Source organism: Nerophis lumbriciformis, linkage group LG16 (genome assembly GCF_033978685.3).
Source record: "Nerophis lumbriciformis linkage group LG16, RoL_Nlum_v2.1, whole genome shotgun sequence".
In the NCBI taxonomy this organism is placed as follows: Eukaryota; Metazoa; Chordata; class Actinopteri; order Syngnathiformes; family Syngnathidae; genus Nerophis; species Nerophis lumbriciformis.
This window is the reverse complement of record NC_084563.2, coordinates 45419599-45438167: the sequence shown is the minus strand read 5'-3', so window position 1 is coordinate 45438167 and position 18569 is coordinate 45419599. Positions and strand designations below refer to the sequence as shown.

General features: G+C 23.8%; 2 protein-coding genes across 3 annotated transcripts in view; one reads left to right on the top strand and one right to left on the bottom strand.

The window, feature by feature from the left end:
* hpgd (15-hydroxyprostaglandin dehydrogenase) overlaps window positions 1-17410 on the top strand; it is a 164680-nt gene extending 147270 nt beyond the window's left edge. Inside the window, exon 9 of the mRNA XM_061977233.2 lies at window positions 17383-17410. Coding sequence (XP_061833217.1) covers window positions 17383-17395 — 13 coding nt within the window. The 3' untranslated portion in view covers window positions 17396-17410. The remainder of the gene's footprint in view (window positions 1-17382) is intronic.
* Window positions 1-18569, bottom strand: part of wdr17 (WD repeat domain 17) — a 135028-nt gene that overhangs the window by 58533 nt on the left and 57926 nt on the right. For both annotated transcript variants that reach the window (XM_061977231.2, XM_072914941.1), the window contains exons 16-17: window positions 17357-17506; window positions 17138-17268 (exon numbers count right to left, since the gene is read on the bottom strand). In XM_061977231.2, coding sequence (XP_061833215.1) covers window positions 17138-17268; window positions 17357-17506 — 281 coding nt within the window. The remainder of the gene's footprint in view (window positions 1-17137; window positions 17269-17356; window positions 17507-18569) is intronic.

Sequence of the window (18569 nt, the reverse complement as noted above, 5' to 3'; positions counted from 1 at the left end):
ATTTTTTTCATTTTTTTATTCCCTGCTCCAAAAATACTGTCTAAAAATGTCCCGTTTTAAAAATTCAGTCTATAAAAATTCAGTCTATAAAAATTTGTTGTAAAATAATTCAGTCCTAAAAAATTTGGAATTTTATTTTTGTTTTAATTCCCTGCTTCAAAAATAGTGTCTAAAAATGTGCTGTTTTAAAAATTCAGTGTATAAAAATTCAGTTTATAAAAATTTGTTGTAAAATAATTCAGTACTAAAAAATAGGGATTTTTTTTTTGAATTCCCTGCTTCAAAAATAATGTCTAAAAATGTGCTGTTTTAAAAATTCAGGGTATAAAAAGTCAGTCCATACAAATTTGTTGTAAAATAATCCAGTACTAAAAAATTTGGAATTTTTGTTTTGTTTTAATTCCGTTTCAAAAATAGTGTCTAAAAATATCCTGTTTTAAAAATTCGGTGTATACAAATTCAGTCTATACAAATTTGTTGTAAAGTAATTCAGTACTAAAAAATTTGGATTTTTTTATTATTTTTTTTATTCCCTGCCTCAAAAATAGTGTCAAAAATGTGCTGTTTTAAAAATTCAGTGTATAAAAATTCAGTCTATAAACATTTGTTGTAAAATAATTCAGTACTAAAAATTTTGGAATTTTTGTTTTGTTTTAATTCCCTGCTTCAAAAATAGTGTCTAAAAATGTGCTGTTTTAAAAATTCGGTGTATAAAAATTCAGTGAATAAAGATTCAGTTTATAAAAATTTGTTGTAAAATAATTCAGTACTAAAAAATTGGGATTTTTTTTTTGAATTCCCTGCTTCAAAAATAATGTCTAAAAATGTGCTGTTTTAAAAATTCAGTGTATAAAAATTCAGTCTATAAAAAATTGTTGTAAAATAATTCAGTATTAAAAAATGTAGATTTTTTTGTTTTGTTTTAATTCCCTGCTTCAAAAATAGTGTCTAAAAATGTGCTGTTTTAAAAATTCAGTGTATAAAAATTCAGTGAATAAAAATTCAGTCTATAAAAATTTGTTGTAAAATAATTCAGTACTAAAAAATTAGGATTTTTTTGTTTTGTTTTAATTCCCTGCTTCAAAAATAGTGTCTAAAAATGTGCTGTTTTAAAAATTCAGTGTATAAAAATTCAGTGAATAAAAATTCAGTCTATAAAAATTTGTTGTAAAATAATTCAGTACTAAAACATTTTGAATTTTTGTTTTTGTTTTAATTACCTGCTTCAAAAAGTGTCTAAAAATGTGCTGTTTTAAAAGTTCAGTTTATAAAAATTCAGTGAATAAAAATTCAGTCTATAAAAATTTGTTGTAAAATAATTCAGTACTAAAAAATTTGGATTTTTTCATTTTTTTATTCCCTGCTCCAAAAATACTGTCTAAAAATGTCCCGTTTTAAAAATTCAGTGTATAAAAATTCAGTCTATTAAAATTTGTTGTAAAATAATTCAGTACTAAAAAAATTGGAATTTTATTTTTGTTTTAATTCCCTGCTACAAAAATAGTGTCTAAAAATGTGCTGTTTTAAAAATTCAGTGTATAAAAATTCAGTTTATAAAAATTTGTTGTAAAATAATTCAGTACTAAAAAATTGGGATTTTTTTTTTTGAATTCCCTGCATCAAAAAATATGTCTAAAAATGTGCTGTTTTAAAAATTCAGTGTATAAAAAGTCAGTCCATACAAATTTGTTGTAAAATAATCCAGTACTAAAAAATTTTGAATTTTTGTTTTGTTTTAATTCCGTTTCAAAAATAGTGTCTAAAAATATCCTGTTTTAAAAATGCGGTGTATACAAATTCAATCTATACAAATTTGTTGTAAAATAATTCAGTACTAAAAAAATTGGATTTTTTTTTTTTTAATTCCCTGCCTCAAAAATAGTGTCAAAAATGTGCTGTTTTAAAAATTCAGTGTATAAAAATTCAGTCTATAAACATTTGTTGTAAAATAATTCAGTACTAAAAAATTTTTAATTGTTGTTTTGTTTTAATTCCCTGCTTCAAAAATAATGTCTAAAAATGTGCTGTTTTAAAAATTCGGTGTATAAAAATTCAGTGAATAAAAATTCAGTCTATAAAAATTTGTTGTAAAATATTTCAGTACTAAAACATTTTGAATTTTTGTTTTTGTTTTAATTCCCTGCTTCAAAAAGTGTCTAAAAATGTGCTGTTTTAAAAATTCAGTTTATAAAAATTCAGTGAATAAAAATTCAGTGAATAAAAATTCAGTCTATCCTATTATTTGTTGTAAAATAATTCATTACTAAAAAATGTGGATTTTATTTTTTTGTTTGTTTTAATTTCCTGCTTCAAAAATAGTGTCTAAAAATGTGCTGTTTTAAAAATTCAGTGTATAAAAATTCAGTGAATAAAAATTCAGTCTATAAAAATTTGTTGTAAAATAATTCAGTACTAAAAAAATTGGAATTTTTGTTTTGTTTTAATTCCCTGCTTCAAAAGTAGTGTCTAAAGATGTGCTGTTTTAACAATTCAGTGTATAAAAATTCAGTGAATTAAAATTCAGTCTATAAAAATTTTTAGTAAAATAATTCAGTACTAAAAAAATTTGAATTTTTTTTTTGTTTTAATTCCCTGCTTCAAAAATAGTGTCTAAAAATGTCCTGTTTTAAAAATTCAGTGTATAAAAATTCAGTCCATAAAAATTTGTTGTAAAATAATTAGGTACTAAAAAATGTTGATTTAATTTTTTTTGTTTTAATGTTGTGTCTAAAAATGTGCTGTTTTAAAAATCAGTGTATAAAAAAAATCAGTGAATAAAAATTCAGTCTATAAAAATTTGTTGTAAAATAATTCAGTACTAAAACATTTGGAATTTTTGTTTTGTTTTAATTCCCTGCTTCAAAAATAGTGTCTAAAAATGTGCTGTTTTAAAAATTCAGTGTATAAAAATTCAGTCTATAAAAATTTGTTGTAAAACAATTCAGTACTAAAAAATTTAGAATTTGTTTTTGTTTTAATTCCCTGCTTCAAAGATAGTGTCTAAAAATGTGCTGTTTTAAAAATTCAGTGTATAAAAATTCAGTGAATTAAAATTCAGTCTATAAAAATTTGTTGTAAAATAATACAGTACTAAAAAATTTGGAATTCTTTTTTTTTGTTTTAATTCCCTGCTTCAAAAATAGTGTCTAAAAATGTGCTGTTTTAAAAATTCAGTGTATAAAAATTCAGTCTATAAAAATTTGTTGTAAAATAATTCAGTACTAAAAAATTTGGAATTTGTTTTTGTTTTAATTCCCTGCTTCAAAGATAGTGTCTAAAAATGTGTTGTTTTAAAAATTCAGTGTATAAAAATTCAGTGAATTAAAATTCAGTCTATAAAAATTTTTAGTAAAATAATTCAGTACTAAAAAAAATTAATTTTTTTTTGTTTAAATTCCCTGCTTCAAAAATAGTGTCTAAAAATGTGCTGTTTTAAAAATTCAGTGTATGAAAATTCAGTGAATAACAATTCAGCCTATAAAAATTTGTTGTAAAATAATTCAGTACTAAAAAATTCAGAATTTGTTTTTGTTTTAATTCCCTGCTTCAAAAGATAGTGTCTAAAAATGTGCTGTTTTAAAAATTCAGTGTATAAAAATTCAGTGAATTAAAATTCAGTCTATAAAAATTTTTAGTAAAAACATTCAGTACTAAAAAATTTTTGTTTTTTTTTGTTTTAATTCCCTGCTTCAAAAATAGTGTCTAAAAATGTGCTGTTTTAAAAATTCAGTGTATAAAAATTCAGTGAATAAAAATTCAGTATATAAAAATTTGTTGTAAAATAATTCAGTACTAAAAAATTTAGAATTTTTGTTTTTATTTTAATTCCCTGCTCCAAAAATAGTGTCTAAAAATGTGCTGTTTTGAAAATCAGTGTATAAAAAAAATCAGTGAATAAAAATTCAGTCTATAAAAATTTGTCGTAAAATAATTCAGTACTAAAAAATTTGGAATTTTTGTTTTGTTTTAATTCCCTGCTTCAAAAATAGTGTCTAAAAATGTGCTGTTTTAAAAATTCAGTGTATAAAAATTCAGTCTATAAAAATTTGTTGTAAAATAATTCAGTACTAAAAAATTTGGAATTTGTGTTTGTTTTAATTCCCTGCTTCAAAGATAGTATCTAAAAATGTGCTGTTTTAAAAATTCAGTGTATAAAAATTCAGTGAATTAAAATTCAGTCTATAAAAATTTGTTGTAAAATAAGTCAGTACTAAAAAATTTGAAATTTTTGTTTTGTTTTAATTCCCTGCTTCAAAAATAGTGTCTAAAAATGTGCTGTTTTAAAAATTCAGTGTATAAAAATTCAGTGAATAAAAATTCAGTCTATAAAAATTTGTTGTAAAATAATTCAGTACTAAAAAATTAGGATTTTTTTGTTTTGTTTTAATTCCCTGCTTCAAAAATAGTGTCTAAAAATGTGCTGTTTTAAAAATTCAGTGTATAAAAATTCAGTGAATTAAAATTCAGTCTATAAAAATTTTTCGTAAAATAATTCAGTACTAAAAAAATTTGAATTTTTTTTTGTTTTAATTCCCTGCTTCAAAAATAGTGTCTAAAAATGTGCTGTTTTAAAAATTCAGTGTATGAAAATTCAGTGAATAACAATTCAGTCTATAAAAATTTGTTGTAAAATAATTCAGTACTAAAAAATTTTGAATTTGTTTTTGTTTTATCTCCCTGCTTCAAAAATAGTGTCTAAAAATGTGCTGTTTTAAAAATTCAGTGTATAAAAATTCAGTGAATCAAAATTCAGTCTATAAAATTTTTTAGTAAAATAATTCAGTACTAAAAAATTCTGAATTTTTTTGTTTTAATTCCCTGCTTCAAAAATAGTGTCTAAAAATGTGCTGTTTTAAAAATTCAGTGTATAAAAATTCAGTGAATAAAAATTCAGTCTATACAAATTTGTTATAAAATAATCCAGTACTAAAAAATTTGGAATTTTTGTTTTGTTTTAATTCCGTTTCAAAAATAGTGTTTAAAAATATCCTGTTTTAAAAATTTGGTGTATACAAATTCAGTCTATACAAATTTGTTGTAAAATAATTCAGTACTAAAAAATTTGGATTTTCTTTTTTTAATTCCCTGCCTCAAAAATAGTGTCTAAAATGTGCTGTTTTAAAAATTCAGTGTATAAAAATTCAGTCTATAAAAGTTGTTGTAAAATAATTCAGTACTAAAAAATTTGGAATTTTTGTTTTGTTTTAATTCCCTGCTTCAAAAATAGTGTCTAAAAATGTGCTGTTTTAAATATTCAGTGTATAAACATTTAGTGAATAAAAATTCAGTCCATAAAAATTTGTTGTAAAATAATTCAGTATTAAAAAATTAGGATTTTTTTGTTTTGTTTTAATTCCCTGCTTCAAAAATAGTGTCTAAAAATGTGCTGTTTTAAAAATTCAGTGTATAAAAATTCAGTGAATAAAAATTCAGTCTATAAAAATTTGTTGTAAAAAAATTCAGTACTAAAACATTTTGAATTTTTGTTTTTGTTTTAATTCCCTGCTTCAAAAAGTGTCTAAAAATGTGCTGTTTTAAAAGTTCAGTTTATAAAAATTTAGTGAATAAAAATTCAGTCTATAAAAATTTGTTGTAAAATAATTCAGTACTAAAAAATTTGGATTTTTTCATTTTTTTATTCCCTGCTCCAAAAATACTGTCTAAAAATGTCCCGTTTTAAAAATTCAGTGTATAAAAATTCAGTCTATAAAAATTTGTTGTAAAATAATTCAGTCCTAAAAAATTTGGAATTTTATTTTTGTTTTAATTCCCTGCTTCAAAAATAGTGTCTAAAAATGTGCTGTTTTAAAAATTCAGTGTATAAAAATTCAGTTTATAAAAATTTGTTGTAAAATAATTCAGTACTAAAAAATTGGGATTTTTTTTTTTAATTCCCTGCTTCAAAAATAATGTCTAAAAATGTGCTGTTTTAAAAATTCAGGGTATAAAAAGTCAGTCCATACAAATTTGTTGTAAAATAATCCAGTACTAAAAAATTTGGAATTTTTGTTTTGTTTTAATTCCGTTTCAAAAATAGTGTCTAAAAATATCCTGTTTCAAAAATTCGGTGTATACAAATTCAGTCTACACAAATTTGTTGTAAAGTAATTCAGTACTAAAAAATTTGGATTTTTTTTTTGATTTTTTTAATTCCCTGCCTCAAAAATAGTGTCAAAAATGTGCTGTTTTAAAAATTCAGTGTATAAAAATTCAGTCTATAAACATTTGTTGTAAAATAATTCAGTACTAAAAATTTTGGAATTTTTGTTTTGTTTTAATTCCCTGCTTCAAAAATAGTGTCTAAAAATGTGCTGTTTTAAAAATTCGGTGTATAAAAATTCAGTGAATAAAAATTCAGTTTATAAAAATTTGTTGTAAAATAATTCAGTACTAAAAAATTGGGATTTTTTTTTGAATTCCCTGCTTCAAAAATAATGTCTAAAAATGTGCTGTTTTAAAAATTCAGTGTATAAAAATTCAGTCTATAAAAAATTGTTGTAAAATAATTCAGTATTAAAAAATGTAGATTTTTTTTATTTTGTTTTAATTCCCTGCTTCAAAAATAGTGTCTAAAAATGTGCTGTTTTAAAAATTCAGTGTATAAAAATTCAGTGAATAAAAATTCAGTCTATAAAAATTTGTTGTAAAATAATTCAGTACTAAAAACATTGGAATTTTTGTTTTGTTTTAATTCCCTGCTTCAAAAGTAGTGTCTAAAGATGTGCTGTTTTAAAAATTCAGTGTATAAAAATTCAGTGAATTAAAATTCAGTCTATAAAAATTTTTAGTAAAATAATTCAGTACTAAAAAAATTTCAATTTTTTTTGTTTTAATTCCCTGCTACAAAAATAGTGTCTAAAAATGTGCTGTTTTAAAAATTCAGTGTATAAAAATTCAGTGAATAAAAATTCAGTCTATACAAATTTGTTGTAAAATAATCCAGTACTAAAAAATTTGGAATTTTTGTTTTGTTTTAATTCCGTTTCAAAAATAGTGTCTAAAAATATCCTGTTTTAAAAATTCGGTGTATATAAATTCAGTCTATACAAATTTGTTGTAAAATAATTCAGTACTAAAAAATTTGGATTTTTTTTTTTTTAATTCCCTGCCTCAAAAATAGTGTCTAAAATGCGCTGTTTTAAAAATTCAGTGTATAAAAATTCAGTCTATAAAAGTTGTTGTAAAATAATTCAGTACTAAAAAATTTGGAATTTTTGTTTTGTTTTAATTCCCTGCTTCAAAAATAGTGTCTAAAAATGTGCTGTTTTAAAAATTCAGTGTATAAAAATTCAGTGAATAAAAATTCAGTCTATAAAAATTTGTTGTAAAATAATTCAGTACTAAAAAATTAGGATTTTTTTGTTTTGTTTTAATTCCCTGCTTCAAAAATAGTGTCTAAAAATGTGCTGTTTTAAAAATTCAGTGTATAAAAATTCAGTGAATAGAAATTCAGTCTATAAAAATTTGTTGTAAAATAATTCAGTACTAAAACATTTTGAATTTTTGTTTTTGTTTTAATTCCCTGCTTCAAAAAGTGTCTAAAAATGTGCTGTTTTAAAAGTTCAGTTTATAAAAATTCAGTGAATAAAAATTCAGTCTATAAAAATGTGTTGTAAAATAATTCAGTACTAAAAAATTTGGATTTTTTCATTTTTTTATTCCCTGCTCCAAAAATACTGTCTAAAAATGTCCCGTTTTAAAAATTCAGTGTATAAAAATTCAGTCTATAAAAATTTGTTGTAAAATAATTCAGTACTAAAAAATTTTGAATTTTATTTTTGTTTTAATTCCCTGCTACAAAAATAGTGTCTAAAAATGTGCTGTTTTAAAAATTCAGTGTATAAAAATTCAGTTTATAAAAATTTGTTGTAAAATAATTCAGTACTAAAAAATTGGGATTTTTTTTTTGAATTCCCTGCATCAAAAATATGTCTAAAAATGTGCTGTTTTAAAAATTCAGTGTATAAAAAGTCAGTCCATACAAATTTGTTGTAAAATAATCCAGTACTAAAAAATTTGGAATTTTTGTTTTGTTTTAATTCCGTTTCAAAAATAGTGTCTAAAAATATCCTGTTTTAAAAATGCGGTGTATACAAATTCAATCTATACAAATTTGTTGTAAAATAATTCAGTACTAAAAAAATTGGATTTTTTTTTTTTTTTAATTCCCTGCCTCAAAAATAGTGTCAAAAATGTGCTGTTTTAAAAATTCAGTGAATAAAAATTCAGTCTATAAAAATTTGTTGTAAAATATTTCAGTACTAAAACATTTTGAATTTTTGTTTTTGTTTTAATTCCCTGCTTCAAAAAGTGTCTAAAAATGTGCTGTTTTAAAAATTCAGTTTATAAAAATTCAGTGAATAAAAATTCAGTGAATAAAAATTCAGTCTATAAAAGTTTGTTGTAAAATAATTCATTACTAAAAAATGTGGATTTTATTTTTTTGTTTGTTTTAATTTCCTGCTTCAAAAATAGTGTCTAAAAATGTCCTGTTTTAAAAATTCAGTGAATAAAAATTCAGTCTATAAAAGTTTGTTGTAAAATAATTCATTACTAAAAAATGTAGATTTTTTTGTTTGTTTGTTTTAATTCCCTGCTTCAAAAATAGTGTCTAAAAATGTGCTGTTTTAAAAATTCAGTGTATAAAAATTCAGTGAATAAAAATGTGTTGTAAAAGAATTCAGTACTAAAAATTTGAATTTTTTTTCTGTTTTAATTCCCTGCTTCAAAAATAGTGTCTAAAAATGTGCTGTTTTAAAAATGCAGTGTATAAATATTCAGTGAATAAAAATTCGGTGAATAAAAATTCAGTCTATAAAAATATCGTTGAAAAATAATTCAGTACTCAAATATTAGGATTTGTTTTTGTTTTAATTCCCTGCTTCAAAAATAGTGTCTAAAAATGTGCAGTTTTAAAAATTCAGTGTATAAAAATTCCGTCTAAAAAAATGTATTGTAAAATAATTCAGTACTAAAAAATTTGGAATTCTTTTTTTTGTTTTAATTCCCTTCTTCAAAAATAGTGTCTACAAATGTGCTGTTTTAAAAAGTCAGTGTATAAAAATTTAGTGAATTAAAATTCAGTTTATAAAAATTTGTCGTAAAATAATTCAGTACTAAAAAAATTTGATTTTTTTTTTTGTTTTAATTCACTGCTTCAAAAATAGTGTCTAAAAATGTGCTGTATTAAAAATTCAGTGTAAAAAAATTCTGTGAATAAAAATTCACTCTATAAAAATTTGTCGTAAAATAATTCAGTACTAAAAAAATTGTTTTTTTAATTCCCTGCTTCAAAAATAGTGTCTAAAAATGTGCTGTTTTAAAAATTCAGTGTATAAAAATTCAGTGAATACAAATTCAGTCTATAAAAATTTCTTGTAAAATAATTCAGTACTAAAACATTTTGAATTTTTGTTTTTGTTTTAATTCCCTGCTTCAAAAAGTGTCTAAAAATGTGCTGTTTTAAAAATTCAGTTTATAAAAATTCAGTGAATAAAAATTCAGTCTATAAAAATTTGTTGTAAAAATATTTCAGTACTAAAACATTTTGAATTTTTGTTTTTGTTTTAATTCCCTGCTTCAAAAAGTGTCTAAAAATGTGCTGTTTTAAAAATTCAGTTTATAAAAATTCAGTGAATAAAAATTCAGTCTATAAAAATTTGTTGTAAAATAATTCAGTACTAAGAAATTTGGATTTTTTCATTTTTTTATTCCCTGCTTCAAAAATACTGTCTAAAAATGTCCTGTTTTAAAAAATCAGTGTATAAAAATTCAGTCTATAAAAATTTGTTGTAAAATAATTCAGTACTAAAAAATTTGGATTTTTTTTTTTGTTTTAATTCCCTGCTTCAAAAATAGTGTCTAAAAATGTGCTGTTTTAAAAATTCAGTGTATAAAAATTCAGTGAATAAAAATTCAGTTTATAAAAATTTGTTTTAAAATAATTCAGTACTAAAAAATTGGGATTTTTTTTTTGAATTCCCTGCTTCAAAAATAATGTCTAAAAATGTGCTGTTTTAAAAATTCAGTGTATAAAAATTCAGTCTATAAAAATTTGTTGTAAAATAATTCAGTCCTAAAAAATTTGGAATTTTATTTTTGTTTGAATTCCCTGCTTCAAAAATAGTGTCTAAAAATGTGCTGTTTTAAAAATTCAGTGTATAAAAATTCAGTTTATAAAAATTTGTTGTAAAATAATTCAGTACTAAAAAATTGGGATTTTTTTTTTGAATTCCCTGCTTCAAAAATAATGTCTAAAAATGTGCTGTTTTAATAATTCAGGGTATAAAAAGTCAGTCCATACAAATTTGTTGTAAAATACTCCAGTACTAAAAAATTTGGAATTTTTGTTTTGTTTTAATTCTGTTTCAAAAATAGTGTCTAAAAATATCCTGTTTTAAAAATTCGGTGTATACAAATTCAGTCTATACAAATTTGTTGTAAAATAATTCAGTACTAAAAAATTTGGATTTTTTTTTTTTTTTTTTTTAATTCCCTGCCTCAAAAATAGTGTCAAAAATGTGCTGTTTTAAAAATTCAGTGTATAAAAATTCAGTCTATAAACATTTGTTGTAAAATAATTCAGTACTAAAAATTTTGGAATTTTTGTTTTGTTTTAATTCCCTGCTTCAAAAATAGTGTCTAAAAATGTGCTGTTTTAAAAATTCGGTGTATAAAAATTCAGTGAATAAAAATTCAGTTTATAAAAATTTGTTGTAAAATAATTCAGTACTAAAAAATTGGGATTTTTTTTTTGAATTCCCTGCTTCAAAAAAAATGTCTAAAAATGTGCTGTTTTAAAAATTCAGTGTATAAAAATTCAGTCTATAAAAAATTGTTGTAAAATAATTCAGTATTAAAAAATGTAAAATTTTTTTGTTTTGTTTTAATTCCCTGCTTCAAAAATAGTGTCTAAAAATGTGCTGTTTTAAAAATTCAGTGTATAAAAATTCAGTGAATAAAAATTCAGTCTATAAAAATTTGTTGTAAAATAGTTCAGTACTAAAAAAATTGGAATTTTGGTTTTGTTTTAATTCCCTGCTTCAAAAGTAGTGTCTAAAAATGTGCTGTTTTAAAAATTCAGTGTATAAAAATTCAGTGAATTAAAATTCAGTCTATAAAAATTTTTAGTAAAATAATTCAGTCCTAAAAAAATTTGAATTTTTTTTGTTTTAATTCCCTGCTTCAAAAATAGTGTCTAAAAATGTGCTGTTTTAAAAATTCAGTGTATGAAAATTCAGTGAATAACAATTCAGTCTATAAAAATTTGTTGTAAAATAATTCAGTACTAAAAAATTTAGAATTTGTTTTTGTTTTAATTCCCTGCTTCAAAAGATAGTGTCTAAAAATGTGCTGTTTTAAAAATTCAGTGTATAAAAATTCAGTGAATTAAAATTCAGTCTATAAAATTTTTTAGTAAAATAATTCAGTACTAAAAAATTTTGAATTTTTTTTGTTTTAATTCCCTGCTTCAAAAATAGTGTCTAAAAATGTGCTGTTTTAAAAATTCAGTGTGTAAAAATTCAGTGAATAAAAATTCAGTCTATACAAATTTGTTGTAAAATAATCCAGTACTAAAAAATTTGGAATTTTTGTTTTGTTTTAATTCCGTTTCAAAAATAGTGTCTAAAAATATCCTGTTTTAAAAATTCGGTGTATATAAATTCAGTCTATACAAATTTGTTGTAAAATAATTCAGTACTAAAAAATTTGGATTTTTTTTTTTTTAATTCCCTGCCTCAAAAATAGTGTCTAAAATGCGCTGTTTTAAAAATTCAGTGTATAAAAATTCAGTCTATAAAAATTTGTTGTAAAATAATTCAGTACTAAAAAATTAGGATTTTTTTGTTTTGTTTTAATTCCCTGCTTCAAAAATAGTGTCTAAAAATGTGCTGTTTTAAAAATTCAGTGTAAAAAAATTCAGTGAATAAAAATTCAGTCTATAAAAATTTGTTGTAAAATAATTCAGTACTAAAACATTTTGAATTTTTGTTTTTGTTTTAATTCCCTGCTTCAAAAAGTGTCTAAAAATGTGCTGTTTTAAAAGTTCAGTTTATAAAAATTCAGTGAATAAAAAATTCAGTCTATAAAAATTTGTTGTAAAATAATTCAGTACTAAAAAATTTGGATTTTTTCATTTTTTTATTCCCTGCTCCAAAAATACTGTCTAAAAATGTCCCGTTTTAAAAATTCAGTGTATAAAAATTCAGTCTATAAAAATTTGTTGTAAAATAATTCAGTACTAAAAAATTTGGAATTTTACTTTTGTTTTAATTCCCTGCTTCAAAAATAGTGTCTAAAAATGTGCTGTTTTAAAAATTCAGTGTATAAAAATTCAGTTTATAAAAATTTGTTGTAAAATAATTCAGTACTAAAAAATTGGGATTTTTTTTTTGAATTCCCTGCATCAAAAATATGTCTAAAAATGTGCTGTTTTAAAAATTCAGTGTATAAAAAGTCAGTCCATACAAATTTGTTGTAAAATAATCCAGTACTAAAAAATTTGGAATTTTTGTTTTGTTTTAATTCCGTTTCAAAAATAGTGTCTAAAAATATCCTGTTTTAAAAATGCGGTGTATACAAATTCAGTCTATACAAATTTGTTGTAAAATAATTCAGTACTAAAAAAATTGGATTTTTTTTTTTTTAATTCCCTGCCTCAAAAATAGTGTCAAAAATGTGCTGTTTTAAAAATTCAGTGTATAAAAATTCAGTCTATAAACATTTGTTGTAAAATAATTCAGTACTAAAAAATTTTGAATTGTTGTTTTGTTTTAATTCCCTGCTTCAAAAATAATGTCTAAAAATGTGCTGTTTTAAAAATTCGGTGTATAAAAATTCAGTGAATAAAAATTCAGTCTATAAAAATTTGTTGTAAAATATTTCAGTACTAAAACATTTTGAATTTTTGTTTTTGTTTTAATTCCCTGCTTCAAAAAGTGTCTAAAAATGTGCTGTTTTAAAAATTCAGTTTATAAAAATTCAGTGAATAAAAATTCAGTGAATAAAAATTCAGTCTATAAAAGTTTGTTGTAAAATATATCATTACTAAAAAATGTGGATTTTATTTTTTTGTTTGTTTTAATTTCCTGCTTCAAAAATAGTGTCTAAAAATGTCCTGTTTTAAAAATTCAGTGAATAAAAATTCAGTCTATAAAAGTTTGTTGTAAAATAATTCATTACTAAAAAATGTGGATTTTATTTTTTTTTTTGTTTTAATTCCCTGCTTCAAAAATAGTGTCTAAAAATGTGCTGTTTTAAAAATTCAGTGTATAAAAATTCAGTGAATAAAAATGTGTTGTAAAAGAATTCAGTACTAAAAATTTGAATTTTTTTTCTGTTTTAATTCCCTGCTTCAAAAATAGTGTCTAAAAATGTGCTGTTTTAAAAATGCAGTGTATAAATATTCAGTGAATAAAAATTCGGTGAATAAAAATTCAGTCTATAAAAATATCGTTGAAAAATAATTCAGTACTCAAATATTAGGATTTGTTTTTGTTTGAATTCCCTGCTTCAAAAATAGTGTCTAAAAATGTGCAGTTTTAAAAATTCAGTGTATAAAAATTCCGTCTAAAAAAATGTATTGTAAAATAATTCAGTACTAAAAAATTTGGAATTCTTTTTTTTGTTTTAATTCCCTTCTTCAAAAATAGTGTCTACAAATGTGCTGTTTTAAAAAGTCAGTGTATAAAAATTTAGTGAATTAAAATTCAGTTTATAAAAATTTGTCGTAAAATAATTCAGTACTAAAAAAATTTGATTTTTTTTTTTTTGGTTTTAATTCACTGCTTCAAAAATAGTGTCTAAAAATGTGCTGTATTAAAAATTCAGTGTAAAAAAAGTCTGTGAATAAAAATTCACTCTATAAAAATTTGTCGTAAAACAATTCAGTACTAAAGAAATTGTTTTTTTAATTCCCTGCTTCAAAAATAGTGTCTAAAAATGTGCAGTTTTAAAAATTCAGTGTATAAAAATTCCGTCTATAAAAATGTATTGTAAAATAATTCAGTACTAAAAAATTTGGAATTCTTTTTTTTGTTTTAATTCTCTTCTTCAAAACTAGTGTCTACAAATGTGCTGTTTTAAAAAGTCAGTGTATAAAAATTTAGTGAATTAAAATTCAGTTTATAAAAATTTGTCATAAAATAATTCAGTACTAAAAAAATTTGATTTTTTTTTTTTGTTTTAATTCACTGCTTCAAAAATAGTGTCTAAAAATGTGCTGTATTAAAAATTCAGTGTATAAAAATTCAATGAATAAAAATTCAGTCTATAAAAATTTGTTGTAAAATAATTCAGTACTAAAAAATTTGGAATTCTTTTTTTTTGTTTTAATTCCCTTCTTCAAAAATAGTGTCTACAAATGTGCTGTTTTAAAAAGTCAGTGTATAAAAATTCGGTGAATACAAATTCAGTCTATAAAAATGTGTTGAAAAATAATTCAGTACTCAAATATTAGGATTTGTTTTTGTTTTAATTCCCTGCTTCAAAAATAGTGTCTAAAAATGTGCAGTTTTAAAAATTCAGTGTATAAAAAGTCCGTCTATAAAAATGTATTGTAAAATAATTCAGTACTAAAAAATTTGGAATTCTTTTTTTTGTTTTAATTCCCTTCTTCAAAAATAGTGTCTACAAATGTGCTGTTTTAAAAAGTCAGTGTATAAAAATTTAGTGAATTAAAATTCAGTTTATAAAAATTTGTCGTAAAATAATTCAGTACTAAAAAAATTTGATTTTTGTTTTTGTTTTAATTCACTGCTTCAAAAATAGTGTCTAAAAATGTGCTGTATTAAAAATTCAGTGTATAAAAATTCAGTGAATAAAAATTCAGTCTATAAAAATTTGTTGTAAAATAATTCAGTACTAAAAAATTTTGAGTTTTTGTTTTAATTCCCTGCTTTAAAAATAGTGTCTAAAAATATGCTGTTTTAAAAATCAGTGTATAAAAAAAATCAGTGAATAAAAATTCAGTCTATAAAAATTTGTTGGAAAATAATTCAGTACTAAAAAATTTGGAATTTTTGTTTTGTTTTAATTCCCTGCTTCAAAAATAGTGTCTAAAAATGTGCTGTTTTAAAAATTCAGTGTATATAAATTCAGTCTATAAAAATTTGTTGTAAAATAATTCAGTACTAAAAAATTTGGATTTTATTTTTTGTTTTAATTTCCTGCTTCAAAAATAGTGTCTACAAATGTGTTGTTTTAAAAATTCGGTGAATACAAATTCAGTGAATTAAAATTCAGTCTATAAAAGTTTGTTGTAAAATAATTCATTACTAAAAAATTGGGATTTTTTATTTTTTTTTTTTTAATTCCCTGCTTCAAAAATAGTGTCTAAAAATGTGCTGTTTTAAAAATTCAGTGTATAAAAATTCAGTGAATAAAAATTCAGTCTATAAAAATGTGTTGTAAAAGAATTCAGTACTAAAAATTTGGAATTTTTTTTCTGTTTTAATTCCCTGCTTCAAAAATAGTGTCTAAAAATGTGCTGTTTTAAAAATTCAGTGTATAAATATTCAGTGAATAAAAATTCGGTGAATAAAAATTCAGTCTATAAAAATGTGTTGAAAAATAATTCAGTACTCAAATATTATGATTTTTTTGTTTGTTTTAATTCCCTCCTTCAAAAATAGTGTCTAAAAATGTGCAGTTTTAAAAATTCAGTGTATAAAATTTCCATCTATAAAAATTTATTGTAAAATAATTCAGTACTAAAAAATTTGGAATTCTTTTTTTTGTTTTAATTCCCTTCTTCAAAAATAGTGTCTACAAATGTGCTGTTTTAAAAATTCAGTGAATAAAAATTCAGTCTATAAAAATTTGTTGTAAAATAATTCATTACTAAAAAATGTGGTTTTGTTTTGTTTTAATTCCCTGCTTCAAAAATAGTGTCTAAAAATGTGCTGTTTTGAAAATTCAGTGTATAAAAATTCAGTCTATAAAAATTTGTTGTAAAATAATTCAGTACTAAAAAAATGTGGATTTTTTTTGTTTTGTTTTAATTCCCTGCTTCAAAAATAGTGTCTAAAAATGTGCTGTTTTAAAAATTCAGTGTATAAAAATTCAGTGAATAAAAATTCAGTCTATAAAAGTGTGTTGTAAAAGAATTCAGTACTAAAAATTTTGATTTTTTTTTTTTCTGTTTTAATTCCCTGCTTCAAAAATAGTGTCTAAAAATGTGCTGTTTTAAATATTCAGTGTATAAAAATTCAGTCTATAAAAATGTATTGTAAAATAATTCAGTACTAAAAATTTTGGAATTCTTTTTTTTTGTTTTAATTCCCTTCTTCAAAAATAGTGTCTACAAATGTGCTGTTTTAAAAATTCAGTGTATAAAAATTCAGTGAATTAAAATTCAGTCTATAAAAATTTGTAGTAAAATAATTCAGTCCTAAAAAATTTGGATTTTTTGTTTTTGTTTTAATTCCCTGCTTCAAAAATAGTGTCTAAAAATGTGCTGTATTAAAAATTCAGTGTAAAAAATTCTGTGAATAAAAATTCACTAAATAAAAATTTGTCGTAAAATAATTCAGTACTAAAAAATTTTTTTTTTAATTCCCTGCTTCAAAAAAGCACGAATGTATACTCCTGAGCTGTGACTCAAGAGTTGGGCTATAGGGGGCAGTGGCGTACTGTATGTCTGCTACTAATACCTGCACATTTAGCTGAACTGCACTAATTTTGTCAAGAGGAGTGGTCAAAAACTCAAGCAGAAGCTTGTGGATGGCTACCAAAAGCGCCTTATTGCAGTGAAACTTGCCAAGGGACATGTAAGCAAATATTAACATTGCTGTATGTATACTTTTGACCCAGCACATTTTCAGTAGACCCATAATAAATTCATAAAAGAAGCAAACTTCATGAATGTTTTTTGTGACCAACAAGTATGTGCTCCAATCACTCTATCACACAAAAATAAGAGTTGTAGAAATTATTGGAAAGCCAAGACAGCCATGACATTATGTTCTTTACAACTTTTGATTGCGACTGTATATATAAATATATATATATATATATATGGTTAGGGTGCGCCTTATATACCGGTGCACTCCATAGACCAGAACACATGGTATATCAGGCCCTAATTGTAAAACCACATCAATCAAAAACATCCCTGTAGTATGAAGTAAATAGTTACCGAAAAGCATTCTGAGAACCATCGCAGCTTCTTGGTGGTGGCGTCACAGTTCAGTTTCTCTAGCTCCTGTTTTATGTCTCTTGAGACTTTACCACAGAGCAGTGGTGGAGAGCCAGGAACCATGGCTGTATCTGCAAAGACACATAGTCAGATTGGGTCCATTGGTACTCAAACTTCAGACAATTAAATTGGAATTGATCAGAAATGAGTTGACCATACCAGTGTTTCCTATGATCTTTTCCCAGGGTTGGTTGGTGAGGATGTTTACCAGCAGAGGAGAGATGAGCGGTGTCAAAGACCAAAGCCGTACTGTGCTGTCTCTGCTACAACTGGCCATGGTGAACGGGCGACTCTGATGGCATGTTAACCCTACACACTCACACACAATACACAAAGTTTGATACAGTAATCAAACTACAGAGATCAAAGGGGAATATATTCCCAAGTGGGCCGGAATGGTAAAATCATGGCATGATAACCTAAAAATAAAGACAACGTCAGGTTGTTTTCTTTGTTTTAACTGTTTACAAAAGCACCAAGTCATTGAATTTCAATGTTTCATTCAATAAATAAAGTGTTTGTATGTTCTCTATCATTCTAACTGACCATTTTTGTCACACCATTAGCGAGTGAAGTGTACTCTGAAGTTATTGATGTCCGATAATGGCTTTTTTGCCGATATCCGACTCTTAATTACCGATTCCGATATCAACCGATACTGATATATACAGTCGTGGAATTAACACATTATTATGCCTCATTTTGTTGTGATGCCCCGCTGGATACATTAAACAATGTAACAAGGTATGTTGTAGCGTCCCGGAAGAGTTAGTGCTGCAAGGGTTTCTGGGTATTTGTTCTGTTGTGTTTATGTTGTGTTACGGTGCGGATGTTCTCCCGAAATGTGTTTGTCATTCTTGTTTGGTGTGGGTTCACAGTGTGGCGCATATTTGTAACAGTGTTAATGTTGTTTATACGGCCACCCTCAGTGTGACCTGTATGGCTGTTGACCAAGTATGCATGCATTCACTTGTGTGTGTGAAAAGCCGTAGATATTATGTGACTGGGCCGGCACGCAAAGGCAGTGCCTTTAAGGTTTATTGGCGCTCCGTACTTCTCCCTACGTCTGTGTACGCAGCGGCGTTTTAAAAAGTCATAAATTTTACTTTTTGAAACCGATACTGATAATTTCCGATATTAACATTTTAAAGCATTTATCGGCCGATGATATCGGACTGCCGACATCTCTAGTTATTTCCCCATATTTCTGCACAATATCTCAGATTCCCAAGTGGGCCGGAATGGTAAATTCATGGCATGATAACGTAAAAATAAAGAAAAACTCCAGGTTGTTTTATTTTGGCCAAAAATAGAACAAGCCCATTCTGAAAATGTACAAATCACAAATATATAAGGCGCTTTTGGTAGCCAT